General features: G+C 41.5%; 1 protein-coding gene across 2 annotated transcripts in view; it reads left to right on the top strand.

Moving 5' to 3' along the window:
• The window catches only part of LOC124804882 (pyrimidodiazepine synthase-like), a 114906-nt gene that overhangs the window by 78262 nt on the left and 16272 nt on the right, over window positions 1–20372 (top strand). For both annotated transcript variants that reach the window (XM_047265260.1, XM_047265252.1), the window contains exon 3: window positions 8175–8307. In XM_047265260.1, coding sequence (XP_047121216.1) covers window positions 8175–8307 — 133 coding nt within the window. The remainder of the gene's footprint in view (window positions 1–8174; window positions 8308–20372) is intronic.

Here is a 20372-nt window from a genome sequence, read left to right as displayed (position 1 = left end):
TTATTTACATCCGATAACGGTTGCAGAGACTGGTGACATGCTGACCACATGTCCCATGATCAGAGATCGCTCCTCGCACTGCCTTGTAGTCAAGAGCCGACCAGTGAGAACAGGCATAAGATCTAATGCGTTAAGTTCAAAAATGTGTGTGAAATCTTATGGGACTGAACTGCTAAGGTCATCTGTCCCTAAGCTTTCACAATACTTAACCTAAATTATCCTAAGGACAAACACACACATCCATGCCCGAGGGAGGACCAGCCGCACAGTCCATGACAGCAGCGCCTCAGACCGCTCGGCTAATCCCGCGCGGCAATGCGTTAAGTGGGGTTTACTTTTGTTATTATTATTATTATTATTATTATATGCATGTAGTCGGCCACTGTGGCCGAGCAGTTCTAGGCGCTTCAGCCCGGAACCGCGCTGCTGCTACAGCCGCAGGTTTGAATCCTGCCTCGGGCATGGATGTGTGTGATGTGCTTAGGTTAGTTAGGTTTGAGTAGTTCGAAGTCCAGGGGACTGATGACCTCAGATGTTAAGTCCCACCTCAGATGTTAAGTCCCATTGCGCTTAGAGCCATTTGAACCCATTGAACATGCGTGTAACCCAGGCTGCAGGAAACTGAAGTAACCAAAGAACTCACGAAAATCTTAACTGGTAAGTAATTAAGGTAGGATGTAAATAACTTTAGTTAGCAAGCAATATTAGTGTAGAAATTATTGAATTACCTGAAAAAATAACATTTCTCTGAAAAAACGTTATTAAGTTAAATTGTTGTTGTTGTCTTCACTCCGAGACTGGTTTGATGCAGCACTCCATGCTAGTCAAAGTAAATTATATAACAATATCCTCGGTGATTTCTCGATAATCGACAATAGGCCGTGACCTAAGGTATGTTTCTCTGACTTCGGTTCCACCTGCTAGTGATAATTTCCAAAATTAAACTCAAAAATATGCTGTCAGGTTTGTTGAAGTGTGAAAATTTACTTTATACGACTTTATAGGTTCTGAGTACGTCTCCAGCATTAGGAGACAAAACAACGGGTACAGAACCAGGCCTCAGGCCACGGCCTGTTTCCCACAAAACAGAAGTACCAAGAATATAAAACTTCATTGTATAGAATAATTGTTTAAATAACTAAAACCTTAAGGTATACCTTACTTCCCAAGCAGCAGATCTGTACACATTAAGCAAAAATTAAAAAGTAGCAATGGGTTTTCCGTCCAAATCACTTAATTACTCAATACTGCCGACATGAATGCCTCTTAAAAAGATCAAATGATTGGTAGATATGCTTAGTTTTCGAATAGTAATAGTTTACGTGAATGGCTTACATATTTTGCATTATCTTACAGAATTCAAGTATTACTTCGAAATGCTTCAGCTCGCAATTCGTTATCGTTTAACCAGTTACAAGACGTTATCACGCTGTGAAGGTGACGCGCCGAAATGTTAATCAACCAGCATATTTTTGTATTACCATCTCCCAGGACAGCACAACAGTTATGTTCTCTAATGTGTCGTAACTGAAATACAAAAATTAGCAATAATCATATTAAATATGCCTGTTTATTCCGAAAATTCCGCATCAAATAATACATCAATAAGTAGCAAACTGATATGGTAAGAGTTCTATCCTCGTTATCACAGAGCTCACACGAGATTTGTAGAAGATTTTTAAAGACAAGTAATGCGTGTCGTATGAAAATACTGTTGCAATGTATACATGTTTCGTTTCTCAAACGTCTGTAATTGTTTTTAACCAGTGCGCCATTGCGAAAATTCAAGCTTTTATCATTAGATCACACCCGATATGAAGTAATTAAACCTCAGACAAGAGAATTATGCCTTAACATAATGAGATTTTCACTCTGCAGTGGAGTGTGCGCTGTTATGAAACTTCCTGGCAGATTAAAACTGTGTGCCGGACCGAGACTCAACTCGGGACCTTTGCCTTTCGCGGGCAAGTGCTCTACCAACTGAGGTACCCAAGCACTACTCACGCCCCGTCCTCACAGCTTTAATTCCGCCAGTACCTCGTCTCCTACCTTCCAAACTTTACAGAAGCTCTCCTGCGAACCTTGCAGAACTAGCACTCCTGAAAGAAAGGATATTGCGGAGACATGGCTTAGCCACAGCGTGGGGAATGTTTCCAGAATGAGGTTTTCACTCTGCAGCGGAGTGTGCGCTGTTATGAAACTTCCTGGCAGTTTTAATCTGCCAGGAAGTTTCATATGGTTTAACATACTGTCCAACAACATGGGATCGTTAGGGACTGAGTACAAGTTCAGCCTGGACAGGGAAGGGATAGATAATCGATCCTGGCGTCTTCAAAGGACCCATCACGCCGGTTTGCTTTGTGTAATGTAAACGAGTTGCATTGGTGAATCCCAGGTCTTGTGGATACGAGTCTATAGCCTTAATCACTGCGCTACAATCAACACAGATTCTGAAATGTTTCCCTAATATGAAAGGTGGGGCGTAGAAAGTGAGGTTTGAATTATTAAGTTAATTTATTTATCACTCCGTATATTGATTTCTCCTTTTCATTTTACTACTAAAGCTATCGATCGACCTTACGGCCTTTTTTTACGATAACATTTTATCCAGTTTCGCTGGTAATTTTGATGTGCACATTTCTGTCAAACTGTTGTGGTTTTGAAAGGTACTTTGACCAAGTATTTACCTGCAGTATGTTTCCATAGTGATGGAACAAATATATTACAGAGCCTTGATTAAACTGCCTAAAAGACAAAATCCAAACTTTTCAAAGAAAGATAAAGAGGTGATCATGTGTACTTACAAGGTTTTATACCGTCTTACTGGTTGCCTGAATGGTGTTTTCCTCTTCCGTGGCTGCCGGCACTTATTTTGGTTTACAGCTTTTGAGAAAAACGCCCCAGGTCGATATAGATTCCAGCTTCCGCTAAAACTGTTTTCCAGCATCTTTTGTCAACGTATTGGGTTGTTATAACTAAACTTTCCCTACTTAACACGTCATAACACGGAAACTAATTACCGTGTAAGTACCAAACTTGGTAGCATTAATGTCCAGGGTATGGTTGCATGATTTCCATGCGTCACAGCGCCGCCGTCCAATTCCAGTTATTGCCACCAGGTGCCGTGATCAGTCATCGTGATTCATAGTCTCACACACCTGACCAGACTTGTTGACGTGTCAACATAAGCTTGTACAAAAGGAGCAACGCATTATTGGTGAAGCTCTATTATTAAAACAACAGTAACGCTGCAGCTGCACTTCGAGAATATCGCCGGCTGAAAGGATTACGGAAGTGTCCTTTCTCTCCAACTGCTGCGCGGAGCATGATGAAGTTTGAACCAACTGGAGAACTGGGCGTCGCTCCGGGAAGAGGTCGACGACAGGTTGCACCACAGGTGGTTGATGAAATCGCTGTTGCTATGGCAGACAACGCTGCGCGCAATTCCCGATCGTCATGCAGTGCGGATGCTGTGTCACGACAGTTGAACATCCCGTGGCCCACTGAACGGAAGATGCCGGATCCATATCGTACAGCAGCTTGCACCATAGGACGCACAATGAGGTGCTGACTTCGCCCTCAACTTTCTCAAAATGTTCAAATGTGTGTGAAATCTTATGGGACTTAACTGCTAAGGTCATAAGTCCCTAAGCGTACTCACTACTTAACCTAAATTATCCTAAGGACAAACACACACACCCATGCCCCAGGGAGGACTCGAACCTCCGCCGGGACCAGCCGCACAGTCCATGACTGCAGCGCCCTAGACCGCTCGGCTGATCCCGCGCGGCTCAACTTTCTCACAAGGATTGAAGTTGACGAGGGCTGGCCCTTGAACATCCTTTGGATAGACGAAGATCGTTTACCTCCGACGGGTGAGGTGAACACACAGAATTGCCGACTATGGGGATCTTCAGCTCCAGTCACTGTGCATGGGTGGACGGGTCACAGAATGGTGTGGCTTCATGGCTACGTTCATCAATGGTCCTTTTTTTTTTTTTTTAACAAGTTGGCGCTCGAGGACCAAAGACGTGCTGTGTGACTGGTCAGCGTTGCTGCGATGTGCTTCGCCAGCGTGTCATACCCGCCCTACAGAGAGACCCATCGAACTCAACAGTTTTCATGCAAGATGGGGCCCCACCGTTCGTGAAGTTCACCTGCTCCTCCGAAACACATCTGAAAACGATCGAGTTGTGAGCCGATCGTTTCCAGATGCTTGGCCGACGCGATCATCTGATCTCACTCCGTGTGATTTCTGGTTGTGGGGCTACCTGAAGGACAGGGTTTACCAGGGGAACATCCACACATGTGCTGATCTGTTGGGCAGCATATTAAGAGAGGTAGCCAGCATACCTACGGACGTGTTTCGTTCTGCTGTGCAGATTGCAGTCCTGCTCTTTCAGTCTATTATGGACATCGATGGGCGCCATTTTGATCCTCTTTTGTAACAGAAATGGTACCTGTATGTAATGGTGTGATATACCGTAGCAGTATATTAAGTGTTTCAATTGAATTGATTCTGCATTTTTTCTCTTAACATTAATGCTACCAAATTTGGTCCTCCTACGGCAATTAGTTTCCGTGTTATTACGTTTTAAATACGGAAAGTTTAATTATAACCATCCGATATGTACACCCGTACAGTAAAATTTCATTCGATGACATGTCCATTCCTTTTAGCCAGGAATAAAATCCTAATAAATATAAAATTTCCAAAGACCGCCTCAGGGCGAAGCTACTTCCCATAGTGAGACGAAATAACTATTAGATATTTTATCAAGACCAAATACCTTACAAAAAATTAATCTCTTCAATATAAAAAATAAATGTAGTAGAGAAGTACGCTCGATTAATCTATCGCAAGACGTTTGTTGCGCCAAGAATACCAATTACTTTATTCACAACTTAATTGTGTTTCAAGGATAGTTAGGTACACTGGCATAAGATAGTTAAAAACTGATGTATTATAACTCTCTAATGTACTGACTCTTCGACGACTAATTCTACTAGATTAACAGAAAGCAAAATTTATCGACAGTGTCTCATGTGGCTTCGGTAAACTCTTACTTATTTCATCTTTCCATGATGTTTGTGTTTTAGTCCTTGAAATGTTTTAACACTTATGGTAATCTAGCACGTCAGAGGTTAATGAATTGTCTCCATCTTCCCCTAGCAACTATCGCTTAAAAATATTCCGTACTTGCTTAGTTACGTTTAATGAAGACGGCTAGTACTTTTGTGGTTCATCCTACTCAAAAACTGGTTCCCTGAAAATGGACTACCTCTATATTTTGAGAAAGTACACACTACTCAACATTGTTAATATTTGTGTTACGCGCTTAAGTCCGTGGTCCAAGGCATAACTCTATGCCTAAAGTTCCGTCTGCCCAAGCAGGAGACTTCGTCAGAATCTTTAACAGCACGCAAAACTGTTACAGATTCAAACAAGCACAGCAAGTTCGGCTTGCTATGCTTGCTTTAAACTGTAATAACTTTCTGAGTCGGCTGCGCTTCTGACGATGCCTTGGACCTTGGCCTTATGCCAATAAAACAAATATCACCAATAATGCAAATAGCGGCCGTGAAAACCTGTATTCTGTGACACTATATTAAGTTCTGCACAACATGCCAACAATTGACGTAGCACATGAACAGGAGACAGTAAAGAGGGTAGAATGCTCCAAACCTTTTGGGTGTACATATTAATGAAAACTTGATCTGGAAGAAGCATATTACTAAACTGTACAGCCGATTTTCTCTTCGCGTAATTGCTGAGTTTGGGGATAAAAAAATCAACCCCCTGACATGTTTTGCTTATTTCCACTCAATAAAGCCGTATGGACTAAGTTTTTGGGATAACTGGTCACTTACCATAGAAAGAAAGTACTGATTGCACAAACGCGAGTGTTAAGAATAATATATGGTGTTCACTCGCGACCGTCAAGTAGGTACATCTCCAAGGACTTTGAACTTTTAAATGCACCATCGAAATACAGATATGCTCTAATGAGTTTCATCATAAATAATCTACCAATTTAAGTCCCATAGTTCTCAGAGCCATTTTGAATTTTTTTTAATCTACCATAATTCAAGAAGAATAACGACCTCCAAAACTACAGCACTAGACGAAATGTCGTGTAAATAAGAAACATTTTAATATGACATGTTTTAAAAACGGACTAAAAAGTATAAAATGATTTCTCCTAGCCTCATATAGATTCCTAACACCATTCAGGTGGTTCTGAAAATTTGTACCTGTGTACTTTCAATAGCTGTGAAAATACTACTAGAATTTAAAAAGAAAACCATGAGGCGCATGCAATAGGTAATAGTAATGAAATGAACTTCAATTATGTACTGCATGCTTCCCACGTTTCTCGTTCTAAATTCCAAAAGTATTTCCATAGCTATTAAAAATTCACAAGAACAAATTTTCAGGACTACCTCTATGAGTTAGGAGAAATTATACTTTTCAGTTCGTTTTAAAAACGTGTTATATAACAAATTTTTATTTATGTAATTATTTTCTGCCTTTTTGTCCTGTGTGCGTCAAATTTTTCAATCGATTTGAAACATTTTGATGAGATTACAACGGTGACATGTGGTAAAAGACCCCGAAGGTAAAATTTAGAGAGAATCGAGTTCATACAGGGACTTACCAGCAACCATTCTAACCGTGAAACACTCAAGTGGAACAAGACTAGGGGGAAATAGCAGTGGTACACCTCAGAGCAGAAAGTGAGTCAATATTTCATTGTCACCCAGTTGTTACCTACGTTGAAAGTCTCAGGTCTTTAGCTCATTGGGAAATGAGCTTAAAATCATTTGCAAAGTTTGTATGAAACAGACCAGAAAGCGACCTAATAAAAAGTGTTAAAATAGCCTTTATTACCCATTGTTAAATCTGTCATTAGCTCAAAAATGCGTCCATTATACAATAACAAAAATTTTTGATCATTTGTCCAATAACATAAAAGTCTGACAGCTAGTAAAGCAACTTTTTAAACTAACTTAAAATCAATTATCCTGGACGACTCTTATTCCATGAATAAATTTTTGTGAAGAAACCAGTAGCTTGTATAAACTCCCTAGATTTTGAGTTCAGTTGCATGAGTAGGGCTAAACAATAATTTGTTCATTAATGTTAACGTTAATCACATACAGACCTCCAATAAACTGACTCGCTCTAAATCATTTCGGTAAATGATATCGTTCGGATGATATATGGGACATGTAAAAACGTAGCTAATTAATGTGCCGGTAACTGTCGAATCCTTATAAGAGAGTAGATAGCACCCGAGTTTCGCAGACTGTGTGTAACCCAAATAACTCCCAAATTTAAAAGAGTGATAGCTATATTTCGAGGTACGATAAAAATCAAACAAATGTATTTTTTTATTTATACAACTTGAGTATGATATAGTCTTTTTTAACTCATTATGTGGTGTAACATTCCTCAGGTGGCTGGTTTTGATGATGAGACAACATGTAACTCTGTTCTCGGGAGTTATCCAGGACTTTGTCAATGATTGTAGTATCTGTGGTACTTGAAGGAGGGGGAAGGGAGTGCAGGCTATAGGTGAACAGAGAATGCCGTATCAGTAGAAATCAACTTTTATAAGTATATCTCCGATGAAAGAACGCAAATTGTTCAACCTTGTTTTAATCCTTGATTTTTTAGACGACTACAAGTGATTAGCTGTTTAAAACAATCATATTCTATGTTGGGAGGCAGTGTAGAATTCAAGATAAATGTGCCGAATGTATCTCTAGTACTCGCATGTTGTGCATTCATCGCTCCAATTCTTTCCAGCCTTGATAAAAAATCGTTCTGAAAATTGTGTTACGAATATTTACTTTTATGTCTGTTATGTATCGGAATACAGATACTGTCTCACGTTGGCAAAGATCTGTGACTTTGATGATGCAGTTCTCTCAGAATCTGCCTGAACGATTGTAGGAAACCACATGAAGTCTGAGTGGAATGGGCAGGTGGCGGTTTGAGGGATATTGCTCCGGCGTGAGAACATTTCTCCTATTGTCCTATTTTCATATGAATGCGTTAGTTTTATCCTTGGAAAAGGACGCAACGAAAGATGTTTCTCGTGATTTAATCAGCTCACAGAACACTTGTTGAGACTCGACCACTGACATGCTTACCTGTACTTGCGAAGGTCTACATGCCATACGTGCAGTGCATGAGAGCCACCGAGCCCCAGACAGTGATGGAGGTGGTGCCCACTGTAGCGGCAGCCATGCGGCCCTTCGAGGACGAACTCGCCGAGAACGGACACAAGTTCTTCGGAGGTGAGTGCTGCGCCTGGCCCGTACTCGGAAGTGAAAGAGCATGATTAATCCGTTTAGGATTATGGTGCTTCTTTCCTGTAGATGACACTTCGAGGTACAAAATGTTTCTTTCAAATTTTAAATCCACTTCCGCTCAATACATAAAATGGCATATACGTGTGTCAACCTTTTAAGATTATATTTATGTGAGCGACCTGCAAGTGGTGCGAACATAAAAAAAACGGTATAACGAATAGACGAGTATAAAGAGCTCTTACACTTTTTTCCTTCTCTTCTGCAGGATTAACTTGTATTACATTTAGAATTCATTAACTCCAGTTTACTATACCACTGACTAAACTGAATCATCCAATTACACAACATCTGTCCTTCGACTAGTATAAACTGAGAGAGTGAGGGTTTTTGAACAGTACCAGAAACAAAAAATTACAATCGGTCTCATGTAAGTGATAAGTCTTACATGATCCTACATACTCTGTCTCGTCTTAATGCGTCGAAAAACTTCACATCTCTTGCCTGAAAATTTTCTGTGAAGTTTTCCTCACACCCAGTCGATATGGTCACTTAATTGTACTCGATCTCTTTTCTCAAGTCGCAAATCCTAACATTGTTTCCTTCACGCTTACCTGGCCTTGGCATATCGCATACAGGCAATGTCTTCCGTAGTATATACTGCTCAGTGAATTCTGAATCGCACCACTTACAGTTCCGGATAGAATTCTATGTCTTTCGTTTTGCTGATCTGAAAAGCTTTACTGTCTGTTATGCATCAGGACAGGCAAGGAGATAAAGTACTACCAGCGTATTATCAAATGGCATATGACCCAAGTTTAGAGTGCAGTAAATATTTAGTGGTATGGGAACTGGATCAATGTTAGAAGTTAACAAAAAACGGATTTTTCGCCTTTCCTACCACATCTTACGGGCTGCTAGATTTTTTAGCGGTAGGTCCGAACAGCGGGTAAGTGTTACGGAGATGCTTTGGGATCTGAAATGCGAATCCCTGGAGGGAAGGTGACATTCATTTCTAGAAACGCTACTGAGAAAATTTAGAGAACCGGCATTTGAAGCTGACTGCAAAACGAATCTACTGCTGCCAACAAACATGGCACGTAAGGACCACTAAGATAATATTCGAGAAATTAGAGTCGAACAAGCAGGTCAGTATTGTTTTACGATAACAGTGGAAGGGAAGCAATCGACTACAAGTACCAGAGCCAGTTATAACAACTTTCCTCACTCTGCGCCCTTTTTTGAATGGCACGATGTGGACCTTGTAAATGGATTTTCGACTGCTTTACAATTTCATCATTTCTTTAGTGTTTTAAGCTGTTCAAGACTGACACATCCCATTGTACTTGTCAACCATCGCAGATTCAGTGAACGGAGTTAGCAATAATACTAGAGATGCTCCAGTTTGGACACATTAATCAAACATTTCTGACACTGGGTACTGAAACGGATCTTACATCACAATAAACTGTCGACCGTTGCTAATTCTCCATGTTTTACACTGACCACACCAAATACAGCATTCGGATGTGGGTCAGTAAGCTACTGATAATGATATATGTGTTGAGAGTGGGTTAAACGAAACACACGAGCATATTCCTTTATCATTATTAACGCGATTTTGTGTCAATATGAAAATCAGATTACGTTTAACGGCAGTTATTGTAGTTTTACTGTCAAAGTACAAATTTTCCTTGTTGTTACTTATTGTATAATGTTTAACTAAAACCGCTAACCAACCCAAGTTCGCTGGATGGAGATGAGGCTGCAATAGAGCTGGCAGACATAATCGAAACTAACGACCTTCTTTCTGTCCGAGACGTATTTCGCCTATCGAATCTGGCAGACCAACACGTTGAACCATATGGTCACTCTAGTACGTGTTCGTGGTCGAGGTTCTCGATTTTTGAATTGTTCTAGCACCTGCCCTCTTCCGGAGATAATTTATGTGTTGACCTCGCTTGCCACAAAAGAGCCAATTAAGTAACACGTGCTGCACCTACACTTTTGCTACAAGCATAATAAAAGCACTTATTCGTTAGTGGAACAGACAAGGGGACTCCTGCTTTGCACCCTCTGTTACGTATCGCTAGAGGCCCCAGAGACTCTCCGGACCACCCAGGGGCTCTGTTGGGCGCAGCGACGACTGTTTAAGAGTTGCAGATAGCTGGTGGTTTTCTCGAAAATAAAGATTTAATTCTAATTATCGTCGTCACTAGTTTTACCAGTTTATGCTGACGTAGCAAGTAAAATATTAATTTAAATGTATGGCAAATATAAACTAGCTGTGATGAAACTGATCATGTCCCAATAGGCTGTCATGCGATTATCATTACTGGTTTTAATAAAGAGGCTATTGTGTGATTATCATTGCTTGTTTTAATAAAATATAGATTTTGTGGCAATTAAATACGGCGGTAAAGGTTGACAGTCAGCTGCCAGCATTTGTGGTTGTGGGTATTGATGAGTGGCAATAAAATAAAGGTAACTTAAGTTTCCCACTCTCATTTCAGAAATTACAACATTTATTTCCCTATAGCGTTTGGGCTCTACACTCACTATTAATGAAACTAAGGATCAACGCGCCGTGCAACTGAAAGGTTTACTTTTGTTTGGATGTAATTAGAACTATTGTTTCGACATTGATCCTCTGCGATAAAGGTCTAAACGATAGATCTAACTTTATCCAAACAGAGATAATATGCATAAAATAATGTTGTCATAGAATCGAGCTGACTTATTACTGAATGGGAGCGCGGTTTAGTATCTAGTACAATGATGGCTGGAAATAGAAACCATGGATATCCTAGTCCATGTGGGCACACGACTCAGACCTGTCCGCGAAGAACGAAGTTCCATTTTCATACAGAATGGCAATGAAAGTAAAAGATTTACCGCTCTTAACCATGACATCAGAAAGCAAGTTCGTGTTACATGGCTGCAGTCTATTATACTTCGAGCGTACTGATTGAGCCAAAAGCACGTAGCGATCTCACCAGCAGATGTGAACACCGCAACTGACAACCGCATAGCCAACCACAGCCGACCAGTGCCAAGACAGACGCAATTGTAACTGTGGTCACGCGATGCCAAACTAATTCTCGTGGCAAGCGCCCGACTGGTCACTGTAAACCAAAGAGCCTGGTGTGAGACATGTCATGCACCCTGCTAACTCCAGCTCCAAAGAGCGACGCGAGGCACAGCAGCATCGATAGCAACGTATCTACGTGCACGTCTCTTTGGATAAGACATGGTAGCGTCACGTTCATGTATCAGTGAAGCTAGATGAGGCGAAAAGCAGGAGCCTAGACATCATAAAGTGAATTACCCATGTCGTCTCCAGGTAAGACCATCGCGCAACAACTGCGATGCATCGTCAGAAGAGAGTACGTGTTGTGGTTTTCCTGTAGACACAGTTCTGCTGCAGTATGGATAACAGTTGCATCACAATGAGGGACTGAATGGCGTAGCAACTGGAAACGTGCTCAAAAGTTGAAGTATGCGTGCACACAGATTCACCGTGAAATTGTGGCGGAATTTCGACAAAACGCAGTGTCGCGTTCATCCGTAGTGAAATGGTACCAACAATTTGATCGAGGTCGCACAAACGTGGGTGATGCTAAGCTGGAGCACCATCGAAATAGATCACAGACGACAATACGATATTGCAGTGCCTGCGTTGTACTGATTTCGATGCAAAGTTCTTTTGGCAATGCAATGCAAGGTACAGACGACAATGTCGATGCAGTCGAAGAACTGATTCGCAGTAACTGCAGATATTCCCACGATGAAGACTTTCACAAAGCAGTTCTCAAATAGCTCCGAGGTCAAGGAGCAGAATATATTGTCGAGAAAACTGAACGATTAGTAAAACATTCCGATCAGTGTTCACAGAGACTTGGTTATAATGCTGAAAAGTAGTGTCTTGTATGTGTGCCGCATGGAATGTCTGCAGCATTCATTAAAAGTTACTTGGCCACGATTATAAATAACTTATTTTTTGAAATACCATCATAGGCTAAAATAAATATGATACTCCATGCGTTGTGGTATATTGCTTGCGTCACTAGCTGGCACTGAAACGCCAAAGAACTGGTAAAGGCTTGGGTAATCAAACACAGGGCTATTACAAATGATTGAAGCGATGTCATAAATTCACTGTAGCTCCATTCATTGACATATGGCCACGACACACTACAGATACGTAGAAAAACTCATAAAGTTTTGTTCATCTGAGGCCGCACTTCAGGTTTCTGCCGCCAGAGCGCTCGAGAGCGCAGTGAGACAAAATAGCGACAGGAGCCGATAAAGCGTATGTCGTGCTTGAAGTGCACTCACATCAGTCAGTCATAACAGTGCAACGACACTTCAGGACGAAGTTCAACAAAGGTCCACCAACTGCTAACTCCATTCGGCGATGGTATGCGCAGTTTAAAGCTTCTGGATACCTCTGTAAGTGGAAATCAACGGGTCGGCCTGCAGTGAGCGAAGAAACGGTTGAACGCGTGCGGGCAAGTTTCACGCGTAGCCCGCGGAAGTCGACGAATAAAGCAAGGAGGGAGCTAAACGTACCACAGCCGACGGTTTGGAAAATCTTACGGAAAAGGCTAAATCAGAAGCCTTACCGTTTACAATTGCTACAAGCCCTGACACCCGATGACAAAGTCAAACGCTTTGAATTTTCGGCGCGGTTGCAACAGCTCATGGAAGAGGATGCGTTCAGTGGAAAACTTGTTTTCAGTGATGAAACAACATTTTTTCTTAATGGTGAAGTGAACAGACACAATGTGCGAATCTGGGCGGTAGAGAATCCTCACGCATTCATGCAGCAAATTCGCAATTCACCAAAAGTTAACGTGTTTTGTGCAATCTCACGGTTTAAAGTTTACGGCCCCTTTTTCTTCTGCAAAAAAAACGTTACAGGGCACGTGTCATGCTGGACATGCTGGAAAATTGGCTCATGCCACAACTTGAGACCGACAGCGCCGACTTCATCTTTCAACAGGATGGTGCGCCACCGCACTTCCATCATGATGTTCGGCATTTCTTAAACAGGCGATTGGAAAACCGATGGATCGGTCGTGGTGGAGATCATGATCAGCAATTCATGTCATGGCCTCCACGCTCTCCCGACTTAACCCCATGCGATTTCTTTCTGTGGGGTTATGTGAAAGATTCAGTGTTTAAACCTCCTCTACCAAGAAACGTGCCAGAACTGCGAGCTCGCATCAACGATGCTTTCGAACTCATTGATGGGGACATGCTGCGCTGAGTGTGGGAGGAACTTGATTATCGGCTTGATGTCTGCCGAATCACTAAAGGGGCACATATCGAACATTTGTGAATGCCTAAAAAAACTTTTTGAGTTTTTGTATGTGTGTGCAAAGCATTGTGAAATTATCTCAAATGATAAAGTTATTGTAGAGCTGTGAAATCGCTTCAATCATTTGTAATAACCCTGTACAGAGATACGTAAACAGGCAGAATACGCCGCTATCGTCGGCAACGCCTATATAAGACAACATGTGTCTGGTGCAGTTTTTAGATTGGTTACTGCTCTTACAATGGCAGGCTACAAGATTTAAGTGCGTTTGAACGTGGCGTTATAATCGGCGCACTAGTGATGGGACACAGCATTTCCGAAGAAGCGATGAAGTGGGGATTTTCTCGTACAACCATTTCGCTAGTGTACAGTGAATATCAGGACTCCGGTAAAACATGAAGTCCCCGATGTCGCTGCCGTCGGAAAAAGATCCCACAGGAACGGAACCAACGACGACTGAGGAGAATCGTTCAACGTGACACAAATGCAACCCTTCCGCATATTGCTGGACATTTCAATGCTTGGCCATCAAGAAGTGTCAGCGTGCGAACCATTCAACGAAACATCATCGATATGGGCTTTCGGAGCCGAAGGCCCAATCGTGTACCCTCGATGACTGCACGACACAAATCTTTACGTCTCGTCTGGGCCCATCAACATCAACATTGGACCGTTGATGACTGGAAACATGTTGCCTGGTCGGACGAGTCTCGTTTCAAATTTTATCGAGCGCACGGACGTGTACGCGTATGGAGACAACCTCATGAATCCACAGAACCTGCATGTCAGCAGGGGACTGTTGAAGCTCGTGGACGCTCTGTAATAGTGTGGGGCGTGTGCAGTTGGAGTGATATGGGACCCCAGATAAGTCTAGATACGGCTCTTACAGGTGACACGTACGCAAAAAAAAAGTTTCAAATGGCTCTGAGCGCTATGGGACTTAATATCTTAGGTCATCAGTCCCCTAGAACTTAGAACTACTTAAACCTAACTAACCTAATGACATCACACACATCCATGCCCGAGGCAGGATTCGAACCTGCTCTTCAGTGTACTATGTTCAATAATAAACATAGTAATTGCAGTCAGTGCTAATGAGTGGTATTTGTAATATTCAATACTTTTACAACACTTTGAATAGTTGGTCTAGGATCAGAACCACAAACTACTAAATCATTATCAAACAACATGTTCTGCTAGTCCATACAGTTGTCTGAAGTTCATCGTATAAAAGCATACATGAAAGCTAAGTAATAGTTGTTGAAAATGAAGTAATTGACACATTAGCAAAATAACATTTTTGTCACAAAAGAAAATATGTACTTCTTTCTAATACTAATATCATAAGCATTTCTCTCATCAAACCAAGCCATCATTTTAATATTTGGAAAGAGAGTGTAACTGTACTCCAGAAACACTAACAGGATAGAATGCCCCTCCTCTAGACCTAAGACGCCCTAATTACTTGAACTTTACACTCCCTGGTACCTTCCAGCGCTATTCACTGCATTAACAGCCTCACTGCCATGATACGAAGGTTGCACATGCTCCATGGTCACATGAGTCCGAGAGACAATAGATAGACTGTTTCCGTTTCTACTGGACGATACTCAATATGACTATTTCGAACACCTGATGCATCAAAGAAGCAGGACACCTCTCATACGGACTCTGGACGCCCAGGAGAAACGCAAGAGCGCCATAACGCCAAGCGCTGGTTAAGGAGACTTAGTACGGAACTGTACGCCTTTGCAAAACTGAGACCATCGAAAAAGTTACTAAAATGCTGCTTCGGGACGTTTCGTTCATTGCTTGTCGAACGCCACAGATGAAGCCGAGGTAAATTACCAATCAACAGGAAGACAAAATCGCAGGGATGTTGTCCATGTCCTCCGTATGAAAGCCGAGTACAGACCCGAGTCGCAGTACGACGATGGGGGCCTCTTTCCCACGAATCTGAAGACCTACTCGACAGTAGCGAAGTTACAATTGGAAGGGCCATCTTCGACGCTCCTCATAGTGAAGAGGTTTGGACAACACGACCAGAATTGCAGGATCCGCCAGCGCTTCCATAGAGATGACAACCGACATGATTCGGATCCAGGGTGCTGCAATCAACTCCAATGAGAACTTCTGAAACATCAGGTCGGTGTTTCTTCAGAATGCGACCAGTGGTGTTGCATGCAGTGTCGCGGAGCAGCTTGGATTGCTGGTTGCTGTGCTGTCGAACGTTAGTTCAAACGTGAAAGCACGAGTCAGTTTTTCCATTTAGTATTTATAACATCCGGAAGAAATGAGAAATACTAAATGGAAAAATTATTTCGTGTTGTGAAATTTGAACTGCCGTCCCACAGCCCACCATCCAGTAATGCTAATATATAAGTGTGTGTTTGGGATCTGATAATTTTTTAAAATTTTTCATTTCCCGTTCCTAAAAGTTATAGCATTGACACGTTGAAGAGAGAGTGACTTTTCAGCCAAGAACCAAACTAGTTGCTACTGGGCCAGGCTGAAACACAATTGGAAATGTTTGCGAGGGGGTTTGCAAGTTCCTTAGACAAAGGGACACCAACCGACAACTTTGCTAGAACCTGTGGATGGGAAGTGTTTTTAATTTAATTCTGGGACGATATGTTGCATACAAAAGAATGTCGGGGCTGGGGTATGTGTAAAACTGTTTCTTTATGTTTTTAGTGAAGACAGTCGATTACTTGCTTGGTATGTGAGGTATACGAATGTCGGTGTTACACATTGGATTACTGGTCACCTATGTGGAACATTTGTCAAACAACCACGGGAGGGCAACGTATGTCTACACACAAGGACCACAATGATTATAAATGTGTTTGACTCGCGGGAAACTGAAAGAGAAATATTTTCAGAGTTTTCAGCTCCCATAAAAAGTGTTTCTGTACGGATTATGAAGCAGAAAGAGTAATAATGTACAATGCAACACAAACAAGCATCCAACACGCCACGCATGCGCGGGACTACCCTTCGCTTCTCACAATGGTCTCCGCGTGTGAGGTACCTGATGTTTTGCTGCAAAGTATATTTCTACTTGGAAGTACAGATGTAACAAATTAATGAAAATATGTTTACTTTTTGAGTATATTACATGCAAAAATGTTTTTCGAAAGCACGCCATGGGATGTAATATATCCGCTCCAGTATTAGATGGTTCTGTCGAGCTTCTCACATCGGGCGTTGTGCAGTTTCTTTTTTCTACGTACTTCTCGATGAGCTCAGAATTCACCATTAATTTTCATTTTAAACGAAAGTCATAAAGACTAATTTACAACTGTAGCCCTGTATTCTTCATCTGTTTGTAATTCAGCGATGTAAGGGTGGAAAGGAAATGTCTATAAAACAATGTACCCCACAAACTCCAGAAACGTTTCTTAACCGAAGACACACCAGTGGTATCTCCGAACGCTGTGGAGTGCAGACGGATATGTACGAGTGGTACAAGCGATATCAAGGAGAACTGCAGATGTCGGGTGACGCCAAAACGTTTGACAAGCCCGTGGAAAGTGTTACGAGAATATCTGTTGTGAAAGTGACAATGCTTATGTTGATTGATAATTATGCTTTTACAAATTGTTGGTAACTCCATTTTGTAATATATCCTGGGCTGCAGTCAAGCTACAAATCGTCTTACCAGCGAATGGTCGTTTGAGCATGGTTTGTATTTGAAATTCTTCTAGAGACAATAACAAGCATCTTAATAGGCATTCTGCGGAGCTGATGGTGAAACATAAACATTGTATCTCAGTAGCAATCGATAGTCTATACTGCACACCAACGGGTAGTTGCAGCTTGACAAATAAAGTTTTCTGTTCAGATGACGCAAATGGACGAACTGGATACATCTATCAGACAAAGAGCCTGTGATATAGACAAAGCAAGAATTTATGTTTCCACAACAATTGTAGAAAGACAGAGTATATATTCTATCCAATCCGTTCACCTCCAATATCCTTAGAAACGGATTTGTAGCAATCGCTTTTCTCATGAAACGAACAACACTCCTCATGTAGAAATAGACGTAACGACAATCTTGTAGTTGGCTAAACTACCTATAAACGTTGCAATACATGCTTACGCGGATAGAACACTAAACCTGTCATTTTGGGGTACGGAAATCAACTTCGACATTTACATCTACTACTTGTGTCTGATATATGTGGTAACACGAAAGAATTTGTTTTTGACACAATGTAGAAAATTTATAATACTTATTAAAACAATTTTTTTGCTCAATTTAATATTGGGAAAAGAGATACTGTGATAGTGTGACAATTTGTTTCTTTCTACGACACATTCCTTTAAAAGTGTTGATTTATAAGCGATGAATAATTCTTCTAGTCAAATCGTTGGCAATCTACCATTTTGGACTTAAATTAGTTTGCAAAGTAATACAGACTTTTCTTCCGTCTAACTTCCCATTTCTTCTGTGTCATCACAACTTTAAAAGAAACAACAGCTGAAGATATTAATCTCGTTGCACAAATAAAGGGCATTCATCAAACAGAGAAGATGCATTAACATCGTTTAATAGCGAGGTGGACGAAGTACGGACGTTTCCACAGGACTTGCTCCATGTTATAAAAATTGCATGAAACTTCCATCGTGTCATATTTTCCACAATTTTCAAATTATTAAAGTAAAGTGGCATACTGAATGTTCTCATTTACACTCTTTCTTCCTACTTTTTATATTTTTCCTTTCTCCTGAAAATCATACCTAATAGGATATTTGACTGAGTTATGATTTTGCTAGGGTATAAGTCTTCGACCTACAGGTTGATAAGTAATTCTAAATGATTCCTTTGAAATTCACACTTTTTGAGTGTTAAAATTATGCATTATTTAACACTTTCAGCTATGAAAATTGAACTCATGGCTTGTGAGCCCTTAGAATGTTTTAATAACGAAGATTCACAAAGTTAACGTTCTACCTGCTTTCCCCAGTTGTCTGTGGTATGACTGCAAGAAGTCTAGCCGAAGTTTCATGGTGAAAATTGCCTGGCCACGAATTAGCGATAAGAACTTCCACCATCCCCATTAACGCTTTCACTGGAGTCTAACCTCCAACTGGAAGTGTGTCATTATTGGAGATCGTTGTCTTCTTTCTCTTGTATTTTACAATGTGATGAGGACAGTATTAGTACTGGAAGTTCTGAAACTGTCTTACATCCCACTGTAAAGTGAAAATTTTTGGAAATTTGTGGTGAGTTCCTATGGGAGCAACCTGCTGAGGTCATCGGTCCCTAGGCTTACACACCACTTAATCTAACTTAAACTTCCTACGCTAAGGACAACACACACACACACCCATGCCGGAGGGAGGACTCGAACCTCCGACGGAGGGAGCCGTGCGAACCGTGGCAAGGCCCTCCAGACTGCGTGGACCAGACTTCGTTTCGTTTGAAACTAGTGAAATTTGTATATATAATTTTACACCAGTCTTTATTAGAAAGACCTGATGTAGGTCGCTAGTTATTAAAACAGCATCACAATGAAGACAGTGTGCAAGGAACTATAAATGCAGATTTTTTCATGTTTTACATTAATATGTACACACATCAGTGTGTTCGTGGTTTTTTTTTTCTTTGCGTCAAACAGTCTTCCCACAAAAACGTCACAAACCTTACGACCTAATGTTTTCTGCATGGCTGTAACTGCACCACTAAATAGACTACGCCCGTCAGCCTAGAGTAACTATTTTGCGGCCAAGTATCAGCATTTCAACACCTGACCTGCTGCACAAGTGAAAATAAGTATTAATGGTATTAATGGCTTGCTCTTGCCACTTGTACATGGAGATAATACCTAACCTAAAAAGATACGATTTGTAATTATTAGTATTCAAATGATGTGAATATTGACGTAATGTTATTTAGTAGACCGTCCTCATTTACCAACAGAAATATCGGCACTTGTACCCGTTACACCCTGTATGTGCTGGATGTGTTAACAGTTAGTATATCAGTGGAAATGCACGCAGTAGGCAGGTTCAATGTCACCTACATTCTGTATATAAGATCACGCAGTGGCTTTCATGTTCAGAAGTCGAATCTGAATTTTGGCTGTTCATGGGAAGTTTGTGTTATGCTTTGAGCAAGAAAAAGAAACGCCTACCAGCATGTGTCAGAATTCGACGATGGCACGATCGTAGCCAATCGAGAATATCATTTATCAATAGACGGTATTGCTCCTCGCGCTGGTCACACCCTTGCTGTTTTCTGTTCCTCCACCAGTGTTGCAACCGTGAGCCGTCAGATGCAGCTAACAGTGCGGCGGTTAGAGGAGTGGGCTGCAAAGACGGGTTTTCGGTTTTCTGCCGATAAGTGTGTTTGTGTTCATTTTAATCGTTCTCGTCATCTTTTTACTTTGCCTGCCTTGCATATGGGGGATACTGTCCTACATTTTAGAGACACAGTGCGGTTTCTGGGCCTAATTTTTGACTCCGGGTTGTCATGGCTGCCACACCTACGTGACTTGAAAGCCAGAACGCTGAAGGCACTGAACATCCTCAAGTGCCTCAGCCACAGGTCTTGGGGCGCGGACTGGGCGCGTCTCCTTCAGTTTTATGGAGCTTTTGTGCGTTCACGGCTGGACTATGGGTGCACAGTATATGGGTCAGCGAGGCCATCTTATTTGCGGATCCTTGACGCTGTTCACCATGCTGGGATCCAACTGGCCACGGGTGCTTATCGGACCAGTCC

Source organism: Schistocerca piceifrons, chromosome 1 (genome assembly GCF_021461385.2).
Source record: "Schistocerca piceifrons isolate TAMUIC-IGC-003096 chromosome 1, iqSchPice1.1, whole genome shotgun sequence".
NCBI classification, from domain to species: domain Eukaryota; kingdom Metazoa; phylum Arthropoda; class Insecta; order Orthoptera; family Acrididae; genus Schistocerca; species Schistocerca piceifrons.
Note: the sequence above shows the minus strand (reverse complement) of the source record. Positions and strands in the feature narration are given on the sequence as shown.